Raw genomic sequence first — 14,601 nt, 5'->3', positions numbered from 1 at the left:
ATTTCAGCATGTAAGTATTCGTGAATTAGTTTCAAATACCGCCACTACAATACCTGTTTCAACGTTTTGAGTATATCCATATCCATGTATAAATCTTTGAATGACTGGATATGATTATAGTTGTGAAGGCATATAAAAGTGCCTGACAAAGTCGGTGCTAATGGCACACAAGTTGATTTATATGTATGTACAGTTGATATATGTTTACATTATATAATTTCGTCCGGAACAATGGGTATTTTCATTTTATCATTGACAGATTTGTAGCGACATGGAAACGAAAGCTCAAGTCTGAAACCGAAGTTTCCGATGAAATTCGCGAGCAGATCTGTAACACAAGAGACAAGAAAAAGCCGGCATCTTTCTTTGTTGCAGTACGAAAGATATCAAATACAGGTACAAAATTAGTTTCATCCTAAACTGGCATTTGTGTGGGTGTTATTCCATTTTGCATTAAATCGCATTGTATAATTCATATTTTTGGTCATTTTATATCGCATTACTACATTGCATTGTAGTCGGCACATGTTATGCGTTAAATACTGCTTTTGGTATGATTTGTGGTACATAATTCTAGCCTTTTAGTATGTAGGTTTGAGATCAAGTGAACCGTTGCTAAATAAACGCATTGTGATATTTTTACATATACGAAATAAGAACATCTAAAGGTTCTGCTTCCGTTCAATCTTACTTGCGTATGTATGTAAGATTAATTTCAACACACGCATATATAAATTTGTCCTGATGATGAAATATTCAGTAGAGGTCGCCGTGGCGTAGTTGCTATGGTGTCCGCCTAGCGACCGGCAGGTCACGGATTCGATCCATACGGTGTGAATGTTCTTTAGATCTCACATAGACACCAAGTACTATTTCTAGTCACATGAAACGGACTTGAGAGCTTTCGATACCATCGAGATAAAATAAATAGGTCTCAACATATTAAGTAATTTGGTATTTTAGTTTTTATTTGTGCATTTAAGACGATAAGCACACTCTCTGTGGTCGACTGTGGACTCCACAACAGAGTACTGGGTCGGTTGAAAAAATGGGTGGATCAAGGCTACTTGCTTCAAAACCCTCGAAATACTGGAGCTATGATGATGGCACCAGGCGAAACTTTTGTCGTCTGTATTGAGGTTTATGTTCTTATATTAAGATCTGCGGACGTTGCCTTCAAATACTTTTAATACTTTTGTCCTCATAGAATTATGTCCATTTTTCATCGCGCTTTCAATATAATACATGAATTGATAGTTGATAATGTTATTTCACCTAATATAAGGGTATACGCTCAAGATTGTGCTATCTTTCGATTAGGGGAACGCGGTGCTGGAAGATTCCCAAGACGCACTTCAAAGAAAGATCCAGTTTTACCAATGTAGATCCAGCCATCAACCCTACATTATCTCTCTAAAACCCGAAATATACGACGAAGAAGAGGCTTTTTGTCACGTGGTGATATCTTCTTCTTCGGAAGCTGGCACCAAAGAAGTCACTCGCCTTCGAGTTGCGCTACCGCCTTTGCCCAAACCCGTTGAGCCTCAACGTACACCTTCTCCGGTCTCACCTTCACCTCCAACAATTTTATCTCCATCAACTTCACCCCCTTCAACGCCAATTAGTAGCACCAGCAGAAAGGAAATTGGTTAGATCTAAAATCCACTGTCTCGTATGGCAGTTCTGAAACCCGACGAATCGTACGCCACCTTGAACGACCGAAGACTGCTCGTGAGGTCAAAGAACGCATTGAAGATATAGTCAGATTTCAGCACGACCCTGGTAGGCTAATACTGTGTAGTACATTCGTTAGCGAACGTTGATGTTTAAATTCTAATTTAAATATACATGGACTTCAAAACATTCGATGCTCAAGTTATGTAAAGTATTGTATAATATTTATGTAACGACGAAACGTGACGTGTAACTTAAATATGTAAACAAATTTAGAAAATTCATATTTTTACTATTATGACTATGTATCTTGTAATACATGCTGGTTACTTTCTATTTTGACATCGTGTCTGTATTGAATACTATCGTATGTGTATAGCAGTTATCTACCTATACGCTTTAAAATGGCATTGAGTTTAAAGCTACAAATGTGAATCCCAAATCGTTGTTTTAATATGATAATTTTATAAATTTTATGTATAGGGGAGTATCGTCTAATCACAATGGCTGTTTGCAATATTGACATTTTACTATAACCTTTATCACATATTTGACCCGCTTATCAACTGCCTTTTTATGTGTGTAATTCTACTGGGTTCTTTGTAAATTCAGAGATTGTGTATGCCCCACCAACGGAGCTCCGATTGTCACAAAAAGAGAGTTCAATCACAACACCGAGACATGGACGGAGAAGTTCGTTGAAATAAGTGTAATGAGAAGTATATTAGCTTCAACATGTGTTTCCTTCATCTTCAAACAGCGCTTGTTCACGAAGTTGGATGATGACTTTCCACTTAGTTGTTATATGTTTGTTCTCGTTTTAAAATGACATGACGAAGTAAATGTGACTGTTCCAAATCAAACATTGTCAAAATAGTGAGGGAATTCCACACCCTCCCCCGACGCCGCACATGGTACGCTTACATTTAAATAGGGACAATGCACATTTTAAAGATTTTTGTATGATTTCGCCTTCGGAACACTTTGGGTCTGCGCACAGACCGACAGACAGATAAAAAATTCGCACATGATGATTCCAGAAAAAACGCTTTTGCTTGTTTTCCGGTAGGCGTGTAATAATACCAGTTTTATGTTAGGGCTGTATTAATATAGAGGCCACATTCGTTATCAAATCTTGATTAATTTTGTCACAAAGTTTGTGCTTTTGAAAACTAAGACACCGTATCAAATCTTATAACAACAATGTATTATTGTTGTAGTTGTTTCCACTTTTATGACTTATCATTGATCAAAGATACTAAGAATGTTAATCTTGACAATACAAAGGCAAACTTCGAATCTTTGTCACACGGGTCGAGAACGATAGTCACCAGGTCGAATCATACACAAACTCCTGTTACCACTTTAGACTTAGAGACCAAATTTACGATAATCTAAATGAAACTTGGTCGGAATGTTTATCTTTGCAAATGATCGAGTTCGAATCTGGGTTACGTGTCTCTTAAAATTAAATCACTAGGTCAGATAAAAAAATAAACCTCTCAAGCAACAGATATGATTCTACCACTATTAAACTTATTAAGAATGTTAACCTTGAAATAATCTCGGTATAGTTCAAATGTGGGTCGTGTTCATTCAAAAACTAGGTCACAAAGTTAAATCTTAGAAAATCATTTATACCACACTAGATGCCACATTTCGACCCCATCTTGATTAAATTAAATCAGCATATTAATCTTGACAATATATGTGCCGATTTCGATGCGTGTTCATATACGTCCAATATGAGGTCACTAGGTTAAATCTTAGATAGCCGATATTACCACTTCAGAAGCCACGTTGATGACTCAAACTTGATGGAATATGGTCAAAATGTTCATCTTAACATTATCAATGCTATCTTTGAATCTGGGTCTAGAAGGTAAACAAACTAGATCACCAGGTCAAGTCTTCGACTATGGGTTTATGTAAATGACAGTCGTGTTTTAAAATGTTTATTCATTATTACCATATTAAATTACATGTAACTACACATGTCATTATATGTGTTACTTTAAATTATTAATTTTATTATTATTATTGTTATTATTATTATTATTATTATTATTATTATTATTTATTTTTTTTATTACTATTATTATTATTATTATTATTATTATTATTATTATTAAATTATTATATTAATGATATATGTAAATTACGAGAACCTGTACAGTTGTTTAATTAGATCAGTTTGTTTATTCGATAGATTTTTTTCTGACATTCAAGTGAAATATTTGTTGTTTTCTTCGAATGCTAGACAGAATACAATAATGTATAACCATGCTTCAAATGTGTTGAAATATGTAAACAGTATTTGTATTGATTACAAAATTCAATTGATTTCCACATTCGTAATATGCATAAAAAATAGTTTTTGCGAACTTTAACAAGTTTATTTAGAACTTTAACAATTATGTTTTGTGTAGTATATTCCATGTTTACAACGACTTATGATGTTTATTTACAAGTATGGAAATAAAGAATGGTATATATGTCAGTCGTGTTTGTCCATAGTTTACAAGCGAGTGTTTTGTTCAGTGCAGTCTGTTCATACTTGATAATTTCGATAAACTTCTTGGAATAACAGTTCACGAACGTTCTATGTTAATTTAGCTTTATTTTCGAACATCACCATTTCTCGTAGTGCCATTTCTGGTAAAATTAATTTTATTATTTACAATTAGAGTAATGTACATGGCATTATTTTTGTACATACCTGGTTGACATAACTATCATAATAATATATAACAAGAGGACCATGATGGCCCTGTATCGCTCCACTGTTTTTTCTTTGCGAAACAAACGTGCAATGCGCATGGGTTGAAATGTACTCATGTGACTTTCTCTTTCTATCCCTCGTCCCACTGGGGGTTTAAAGTTGGAAGGGTGAGCATTTTTATATATGGAAAAAATTACTACCGTGTTAACTAAACAGACTTAAAAGCCCGGGAATTGTTGCACAGTTCCTTTGCTTATAACGTAGGTATATTTATCTCTCCAAAAGATATTGTCGTTCTTTCTATTTCACATATGTTAAGATGCTGAAGATCAAATCTACGCATTTGATTTGAAACAGATTCACAAGACCCATAGGAATCAAAATGCCTTAACCCTTAACCAAACGACACATTTTGGACTTTCCCAATTTGAAAGAGGTTGCAGACGTCAATTAAATTTAATGGAATATGAATGAAATGATCAGGTAGGGTAGAAATAATTGTGATAAAAGAGTAAATTGCTCATCAACCCACACATCCATAAGACCAACAGGCCTGAGAATATTATGATAATCTAAAGATTATTTCTATATATTTATAAATGTATTTAATTAAGTAATACATTTGACTTCTAAGATCAATTCATAACTTATATTAAGAAAATTATAAAATGGTCAGAAATATATATGGATTGTTGAGCAATTGACAATCATATCCACAATTCATGAGTCATGATTCACAAATAGAACAATGAATCATTAGTTGTTAAAAAGCAGCATATACGATAGTTAAGAACATTGCACTTCATTAATTTCTTCTCTTGGATACAAAGTTTGAGTTTACCGTGTAGCATCATATATTGACTTTTCTTGAAATAATTACGTTCATGGAAGTTGTGTTTTTAAAATCAATAATATATTATTAAACTGGTTTAAACACTACAAAATATACATGAAATTAACATGGCATCCAAAATATTTTCATCCGGATATATGGTCACTTTCGACATATTTAAATAAAACCCGACTTTTTCAGTTTGTAAGAAAACCATTCATAACACATGTTCTTACTTCAATGCCTTTGTAAGCAGTCACCATCTGACCTAAAATAGCACTAACTTACAGGGTTTTATCTCATGTTTACAAGATGTTGATGTTGTTGTTGGTCACAGCCAAACGGCCGCAGTAATCTCCACTGGTAAACGTCATATGTTCAGTTTTGTGACCCCCTGGGCCGGGTCAAATTTGAGCCCAGGGGGATAATTTGAACAAATTTGGTAGAGGACTATTAGATATCACTACATACCAAATTTAGTAGCCCTAGGCTATATAAACAAGAACAAGAATATTTTTAAAGTTTGCACAAAATAGGCCTTATTTAAGCATATGTTCATTTTTGTGAACCCTGGGGCAAGGTCAAATTTGTTCCCAGGGGCATAATTTGAACAAACTAAGTAGAGAACTATTATATGTCACTATCTACCGAATTTGGTAGAAATAGACCCAATGGTTATGGACAAGAAGATTTTTATAGTTTGCACAAAATAGGCCCACTATAAGCATATGTTCAATTTTGTGACCTCTGGGGAACGGTCAAATTTGATCCCAGGGGCTTAATTTGAACAAACTTGGTAGAGGACTATAAGATGTCATTACATACCAAATTTGGTAGCCCTATGCCATACGGTTATGGACAAGAAGATTTTTAAAGTTTGCACAAAATAGGCCTTTTATAAGCAAATTTTCCATTTTTTGACCCCCAGGGCAGGGTCAAATTTGACCCCAGGGCATAATTTGAACAAACTTGGTAGAGGTCTAAAAGATGTCACTACATAGCAAATTTGGTAGCCCTAGGCCCAATGGTTATGGACAAGAATTTTTTTAAAGTTTGTACAAAATAGGCCTTATTTAAGCAAATTTTCAATATTTTAACCCCCCGGGGCAGGGTCAAATTTGACCCCAGGGGCATACTTTGAACAAACTTGGTAGAGGACTATAAGATGTCACTACATAGCAAATTTGGTAGCCCTAGGCCTTATGGTTATGGACACGAAGATTTTTAAAGTTTGCACAAAATAGGCCTTTTATAAGCAAATTTTAAATTTTTAACCCCCCCGGGCAGGGTCAAATTTGATCCCAGGGGCATAATTTGAACAAACTTGGTAGAGGACTAAAAGATGTCACTACATACTAAATTTGGAATCCCTAGGCCCAATGGTTATGGACAAGAAGATTTTTAAAGTTTGCACAAAATGGGCCTTATATAAGCAAATTTTCAATTGTTTGACCCCCCGGGGCAGGGTCAAATTTAACCCCAGGGGCATACTTTGAACAAACTTGGTAGAGGACTATAAGATGTCACTACATAGCCAATTTGGTAGCCCTAGGCCCAATGGTTATGGACAAGAAATTTTTTAAAGTTTGCACAAAATAGGCCTTATATAAGCAAATTTTCAATTTTTTTACCCCCCGGGGCAGGGTCAAATTTGACACCAGGTGCATAATTTGAACAAACTTGGTAGAGGACTAAAAGATGTCACTACATACTAAATTTGGTAGCCCTAGGCCTAATGGTTATGGACAAAAAGATTTATAAAGTTTGCACAAAATAGGCCTTATATAAGCAAATTTTCAATTTTTTTACCCCCCCCCCCCCGGTGCTGCGTCCGTGCGTCCGTGCGCACTAATCGTTGAGTTGTGTACCTGTTTGCGAAACTATTGTTGAAAAACAGTTTCACTTTTTTAATTAGACTTCAACATGAATCGTAAATCATAAATAAATCGCCCTGTTATATTGATTTATTTGCTCAGAATGTAAAATCATTTAATCTTTAATACCGAATTTTCTTTGCGTCCTCTAGTGATTAATGGATCGAGTTGTATTAATTTTCCGTAAAACACTTTGTTTATTCAGTAGAAATAGAATTAATTGACTCCTATCAATAAGTGCTTACAATGAAACTGCTGTTGTAAACAGATAATACCTGGAAAAGTTTAAGTTTAAAGTAATGTATTGCTTCACAGTATTTAGTCCTGTCTTATATCTTACTTCTGATATGATTTGTAGAACTTTCTTCTTTTGTATCATTTAGCCGCGTCATGTTAACATGGATCAGAAGTCATATGCGACTGACATACTGTTTGATCAGTACATAGAATACGACTATGCATACATAACTTTAAATGTGTTTAAATGTATTTAAAGTATGATAATTGTTTAGAATCAGTAAGTTGATTTCAATATTCGTTTAAAATTTCTTTTTTGCCGAAATTAAGTTAGCCTAACAAGAACTGTACTCATGACGTAGACTGATATTGTACTCTCAGGGTGTTTATTTACCATGGAAATAAATCATATTATACATGTCAGTTTTTTTGGTCAGTAGTACATAGACTTGTTCTTCAGTGCCACCAGTGAATCATTTTGAAAAACGTCATAGTATTACATTTCAAGAACTGTGTTGGATTATGTCAACTTTATTTCAGTTCATAATTTACGTGACAAACAACAGAGAACGTTAATGCAAAACAATGCGCAACAAAAAATCATATTCATAATAAATACATGTTGCAACTATGGTTTCAAATTTTTAAACATGTATTGGTATTTTTTGTTTAATGATTCTCATTTTTTATTTCAAATAAAATGTATTTTTCAATATTTTGTATATATCTTGTTAAAAAGACTATAACAATACAATACAATGTATTTACATCATAACGAAAGGATGACACTCGGCATTGTTAATTGAATGGTGAATGAAAAAAACTAACATAAACATGTTTAAATATAGACAATGTCCAAAATAATAGCCACATAATACATTGAGTTGCATTTATTCGCTACAAGACCAATTTTTATATAAATAAAGAAATGTAAAAGTTCACATGTATCGACAATCTTTAACTGACAATTGCATAATATCGTATTGGTTTATTGATTTATTTGCTAATATGTACAACACATGGATCTGTAATTCCGTTTTTCTTTGCGTCCTTGAGCGGTTTAATGGACACCTGTGAAGGAGCCTTATACAACGAATCTGAAAAAAAAACACTCTTGCTTATATGATCAAACCACTCGTTTCCAACGAGCTTGTGGTTTTATTATTATCTTAAAAAATCCAAGTCATTCTTTATTTACCGATAGACTACGATAAATCGAAATTTGTTTGTTAGTAGCGTACTCAAAGGCTTACGCCGTTGCAAAAGTAAGCATTGTTAATTAAAATTTTTAAAATAAACAGACTTACCTCGGCGTGCAAAGAAATCTGTCACAAATCCACCTCGCTCATAAAGAGTATGAACTGACCCTCTATGGGACTTAATCTTTAGATCCTGTGGTTGCGCGTTCTTCTTAGACTTCGATTTCTTTTTCTTTTTCTTGCTCACTGATGTCACGGACGGTACCGGAGAAGACGGTAAATCTTCGACTTTTCTAGGAGGTTTGACCATAATTCTAAGTCTAGCAATCTCGTCTGTGACGGTATTATCTTTTTGAGACTTGTAAATCATAACGTACCCAAACGCATCGTCCTGGTCGTAGATGTTTTCTTGCAGACGAACATTAAAAGATTGCTGACATGGGCGACTTTTCAGGAACTGAATTTTTCTTGTCAATACAGAGGCACTATCTTCTAAACGTACATTTCCCTAAAAAAAACAGTTTAACCGATATGTTTTAAAATGAAGTTTTACAAATATTTTTTCATTATAAATTGAAGCTAATTATATGTTAGAGTTATATGTTCATGCACTTTGTCCAACCGTTTTATTAATTTAAGCATATAATTGCAACATGAATAGTCGTATAATTTGTATTGTTATGAATTATAACAACAATATGTTTCTCATATGGTATATAATGTTACACATCAAAACACGCCAGAAGTGTTGCTAACTGATTCACCCGCTGTTTATACATGTGGTGTATACCAAACCTGAATGTCTGCGACGAAGCTATCGCCAGGTGCTGCCATTAGCTCCCCAGTCTCTGGAGGGTTCTGCTCTGCGTATCCCTTCTTAATCCATTTCTCCCGCTGTTGTTGACTTTTGTGTGCGAGGTGACATTCGATAACCACTTTATGTCGTAACCCTTAATAAGAAAATAATGCGATTTGAAGATGTATCTGACAATTATCTATAAACATCAGTTTCTGACTGATTTTTATTTATTCATAATAAACATGAAGTATGTTCGCAATATATTAACCATAATCTGTTTCCCTCTCGATGATATTTTAAATTGTATTTTGTGTTATTTGTATATTTTCTTGTAATTCAATATCCGTTAAATAAAGGGAAACAATCTGTTTCGATACGAGTCTTTTCATAAGGTACACAGCAAAAGATGTAAAGTAGACCAAAGCATGCGAAATCTGCTTTGAAATTATGTTTCAAGAAAATATTCTTTACAATAAACAACACGGTAAAATTATGAAACAAATCAATTATTTTTTTACAAAAATCAAATACAAGATGGAACAAAAAAAACTTTTCTTAATACGATGATTTAAAGAAGATGCGTTTTACAATAAAAGATACATTTTACTACTTAAACAGTTTACCCGTTGCATCCTCGTCATCTTGCTGTACCAATGCATAAAACGAAATGGGTTTTCTCTTCTCCTTCGCGGACTTCATCTTTAGATCCTGTGGTTGCGCGTTCTTCTTAGACTTCGATTTCTTTTTCTTTTTCTTGCTCACGGATGTCACGGACGGTACCGGAGAAGACGGTAAATCTTCGACCTTTCTAGGAGGTTTGACCATAATTCTAAGTCTAGCAATCTCGTCTGTCTCGGCTATTATCTTTTTGAGATTTGTAAATCATAACGTACCCAAACGCATCGTCCTGGTCGTAGATGTTTTCTTGCAGACGAACGGTAAACAATTGCTGACATGGGCGACTTTTCAGGAACTGTATTTTCCTTGTCAATGCAGAGGCACAATCGTCTAAACGAACGTTTCCCTTACAAATACAAAATAACCGATATATTTCAAAATGCAGTTCTACATTTAATTGGTCGTTATACATTGAAGCTTATTATATAGAAGTTATGTGTAAATGCATTTTGCCCGACTGTTTTAAAGCTATTTATTGTATATGAAAATTGTAATTATTCGTATTGTTATGAATTTAAACAACACTGTTTTTAGTTAGCGAACATTTTATATAACGTTATCAATACACGTGTTAGAAGTTTCTCTGACTAATTGACCCGCTGTTTATTTAGCAATATTTTAAGAAAGAAATGTGAATCTAGCCTCACAAGAATGTCCACAACGAAGCTGTCGCCAGGTGCCGCCATGATCTCTCCAGTCTCTGGTGGGTTCTGCTCTGCGTATCCCTTCTTTATCCATTTTTCCCGCTGGCGTTGACTTTTCTGTGCGAGGTGACACTCGATAACCACTTTATGTCGTAACCCTTAGTATGAAAATAATTGCATGTTAACCATGTTTCGGCTTTTAATATGTACAAGACCGTTCTTTCTTAATCTGATTCCAAAGTATGTCCCCATCATAGGAGACCATATTTGTTTCTCTATTTATGATATATTTTAATATAGGTTTGTGTAATATATTTTGTGTAAAGCCTTAAAATTAAGTTTAATGTCTGTTAAATAAAGGGAATATATGTTTTCGGTTTCGAAACGAATCTTTTCATAAGATACACAGCAAAAGTAAACAAGTATCCTTTACAACATACAACAAGGTACACAAGTGCAAATCACTACATTTTTTTTTCGAAACAATCCAAAATAATCAGAATGTTATTTTTTTTTAAATACGTTATTTAAGCAAAAGATGCATTTACCAATAAATGTTATACTTTAATATTTGTAAAACTGTACCCGTAACATCCTCGTCATCTTGCTGTACCAATGCATAAAACGAAACTGGTTTTCTCTTTTTCATCGCGTCAAACATACTTTGTTGAACAGCTCGCATTTTTTTCACAGAATCAATTTTTTCAAGCCATGTTGAGGTGAAAACTAAAACCAGTTGCAAAATTTTAATATCACAACAGTTATATTTACTTATTGCATAAATGTTTAATATAACAGTATATAAACAATACATTCTTATGTAGTAAAGTATCATCCATGTTAGAATTTAAATTCGCAATTAAATGAACATAGTCTTCGTTCGTGTAAAAATAGTATATTTAAATATAACTTCAAAATAAATGCATAAAAGATTGTCATACACGCAGAATTGCGAAACTTCAAAGACGATTTTCCCATTCACAACTTGAGGATCAACCGGCAATATTTCCAAAGCGTTTTCCTTATTTAGTTCAGTCTCGTCCGCATGGATTATAAGCAATCTTGTGATCGGCCGTCATTCCTGAACCAAGAGGAAGTGTGAGAGTAACAGTCTTCTTAGGTTGGTCACCTGTCAAAGGAATAGAATGACGCAAATGATGAACGTTGACGCAAAAACATGTGTGATTGTCGTCCAAGAATCGACACATCCAAACACAATATAATAAATTTTATTGGAATAACTCATTAATTAATGAGCTTGGGCTTTAATATACTTTCTTTACATCTAGTGCAGCGAACGTTATGCTTGATATTTTGTTGCATGCGAACATCCTACTTACCTGATATATTGATCTGATACAAGTTTGTAAGAAGATCAGACGAGTGTCTTTTTGTTTGGCGTTCCGTAACCTTGCTTCTGGTAGCAGTTCTTGGAGACGTTCGCTGTTCTTCCTGTTCGGATTCTGATTCATCCGATGCCTCTGCGATATCATCAAGTGGATTCGTATCAATTACCTATATCGTAAGTAAGATAAATTGTCGTCAGCAAATGCGTTTAAAATAGTGTCTTTGAATTATCCCATACATCACCGATTTATTTCCTTATGGATAAATAACAGCGTTTAGTCAATATTGAGATGACTTGGAAAGAAACTAAAACAATGTAAGCAATTCTGATTTAGATTAAACTAGAGCACGACGTAATAATTACGTTTAGCAACAACCATTCATTCCATTGATCCAAATTGGACATACGATTTGCACACGTGTATCCGAGGATGATAAACAATGACACGTTCGAGGAATAACGGGTCAATGTTTACAAGCTTAAAAAGTGAACGTTCATGTGTCGGCTGAATGTATCGTCAGAACAGTTTGTGTCTTTAGCAAGACGTATAAATGGAGAAACAAATATGGATGTCCATTGTTATTGCTGAGCCCTTTCTATGTATGCTTTCTATGTACACATGGTAAATATTGAGTAAATGTATCATGTAGTTACCTGCAGTCTTAATACGGTATCTGCTTTGAATGATCCAGACTGGATGTTAATTGAAAAGCCGTGGTCCATGTCCGAAGTAATCGTTGCTTCTTGTTCTCCAACGGCTCTCTCCTCAATCCTCTGACGGATATTGATCATACAGATACACGTTGTGTCCGGCACCAATATGACGTTCAGTGGAACGTAGAAGTTCTGATTGTATGAAAATCCGATACAACATTTAATGCTGCCGGTGTAAATTTAACGTGTTTGAAATGGCATAATTTGAAAAAAAAAACACAATGCCTCCAAAACTGGATTCAAGTATACTATCATATAGTTAGTTTTATATACTATACACTTGCTAAATATGTATTTTAACTAACCCTGGAAGGGTCGAATGTGCTCTATAAGTAAATCAAAATCGGTCCTCCGGAATGTGTTTCTTCTCAAGATTGCCGCCAAAACATATTAATGATCATATATATGTTATTATCGAGTGACATAGGATAACTTTGTTGGTATTTATTTTGTGTTTCGCGAACAAATAAAACATTAAGACCATCAGGGTTTTGAAAGTTTATTTTGTTACACAACATGGTGTCCACACTGGCAACCGACATAATAAGAAGGAGCTCAAGTCCATAACTTTTGACTGAAAACGGATAAGTGATAGTTCAAACGCCATAGTTTGGGAAGAAAAGCTGTGATGTCTAACTCTATCGGACCGAACTATTGTGGGGGTTTTAAATATTCAAGTTTCGGTTTGATAATGGCCACATACATCAGTGCAGGGGAGTCCATAGCGTCTGCAGCTGTATATAGACAATTAACATAATATAGGTGCAGCCTTGTTTTCGGTCATGATTTGAATTGATTGGTCGCTGTTCTGTTTCCATACCCATTCAATCGGTGTCATATAATTGTATAGCCTTACCCACACCACTTTATGATAGTACACGCGATGGCTATGGTATACTGTTCAATGTGATGTTCGAGGAGTGACGAATGTTTCGACAGTTGTCTCTTTGTGAATATGTTTTGGCGCAGTAATTCTATGGAATCATTGGACTTGCCAACAAACAGATTTACTAATAAGATATTTTCAAAAAAGTTACATGTCCTCTAGCGACTTGTTTTACATGAGAAATGAACTAGCACATGACTCTATGCTAAGGTGCACTTTTTTCTAATTGAAGAAAAAAACAACTTTTTTTCCGATGCCGAAAATTCCTTGTCACAACAAGAACAAAGCGCAACTCATTGCACAATTTTTCTCATTAAAATTCTTTCAAAAGGTTAATGGAATACACGTTTGGTCATTTTGACTGTGGCACGTATAATCCCTTTCGAGAGTTCGTGACTAATCAACAAATCGTTCTACATCGACAAACTCCGGAACATCCGTAGATAGATTGAATTGTCAATTCAAAACTTCGCTTTTCTGTTTGATTACGGGTTTTTTCAACTTTTTGTTTTTAGCATTGATCCACAAAAAATCGCAAATTGATTTCAATGGTTACAGGTATTGTGTATGTTACAATTGATTAGGTTGATTTAATTCGATTTTATAAACAAACTTGAGACTTAATTTTTACATGGAATTTGGTTTTATCAAAAACTCTGAGCTGTACGCATGTACTTATTAAAGCTCGGGGAATTCAAGATGAACTACATATTGGACTTACCTTACAATGGCCTACTTTCGTTGTTCATGATCTTAAGTGTTTCCTATCATCGAAACAGTGGCGATTGACATACCAATCAGTACGTTTTAGTTTATAAATATGCAGTTGCAATCATTCGTATTGGGTTAGGGGCAATTATAATCGTCATTTTTCATTTGTGTGTTTTGCAATAGACTAATGTAAGTTTTGATTATCATTACGTGTTTGTTGCCCCAGAAACTATGTGTAGACACCAAAATCATCAAATTTAAGTGGTTAATTACATAGTTATAG

General features: G+C 34.3%; 3 protein-coding genes across 3 annotated transcripts in view; 1 reads left to right on the top strand and 2 right to left on the bottom strand.

The window, feature by feature from the left end:
• LOC127878994 (uncharacterized) overlaps positions 1–4,174 on the top strand; it is a 7,310-nt gene extending 3,136 nt beyond the window's left edge. Inside the window, exons 6-10 of the mRNA XM_052425573.1 lie at positions 1–10; positions 260–396; positions 984–1,139; positions 1,321–1,782; positions 2,287–4,174. The exon at positions 1–10 is cut by the window's left edge and continues 168 nt beyond it. Coding sequence (XP_052281533.1) covers positions 1–10; positions 260–396; positions 984–1,138 — 302 coding nt within the window. The 3' untranslated portion in view covers position 1,139; positions 1,321–1,782; positions 2,287–4,174. The remainder of the gene's footprint in view (positions 11–259; positions 397–983; positions 1,140–1,320; positions 1,783–2,286) is intronic.
• A 3,788-nt stretch (positions 4,175–7,962) lies between these two features.
• Positions 7,963–11,379, bottom strand: LOC127875868 (uncharacterized). Its single transcript, XM_052420591.1, has 6 exons — positions 11,245–11,379; positions 10,663–10,817; positions 9,961–10,361; positions 9,334–9,488; positions 8,647–9,046; positions 7,963–8,436 (listed from the first exon to the last, which is right to left on the bottom strand). The coding sequence occupies exons 3-6, from the start codon at positions 10,160–10,162 to the stop codon at positions 8,336–8,338; spliced, it is 858 nt and encodes a 285-aa protein (XP_052276551.1). The 5' UTR covers positions 10,163–10,361; positions 10,663–10,817; positions 11,245–11,379; the 3' UTR covers positions 7,963–8,335.
• A 246-nt stretch (positions 11,380–11,625) lies between these two features.
• Positions 11,626–12,956, bottom strand: LOC127877415 (uncharacterized). Its single transcript, XM_052423270.1, has 3 exons — positions 12,662–12,956; positions 12,000–12,174; positions 11,626–11,788 (listed from the first exon to the last, which is right to left on the bottom strand). Exons 1-3 carry the CDS (start codon positions 12,797–12,799, stop codon positions 11,691–11,693), a joined length of 411 nt encoding a protein of 136 aa, XP_052279230.1. The 5' UTR covers positions 12,800–12,956; the 3' UTR covers positions 11,626–11,690.
• Between the last annotated feature and the right edge of the window lie 1,645 nt (positions 12,957–14,601).

This window comes from Dreissena polymorpha, chromosome 4 (assembly GCF_020536995.1).
Source record: "Dreissena polymorpha isolate Duluth1 chromosome 4, UMN_Dpol_1.0, whole genome shotgun sequence".
Lineage (NCBI taxonomy): Eukaryota > Metazoa > Mollusca > Bivalvia > Myida > Dreissenidae > Dreissena > Dreissena polymorpha.
The sequence above is the reverse complement of the archived record's forward strand: the minus strand, read 5'-3'. Positions and strand labels throughout refer to the sequence as shown.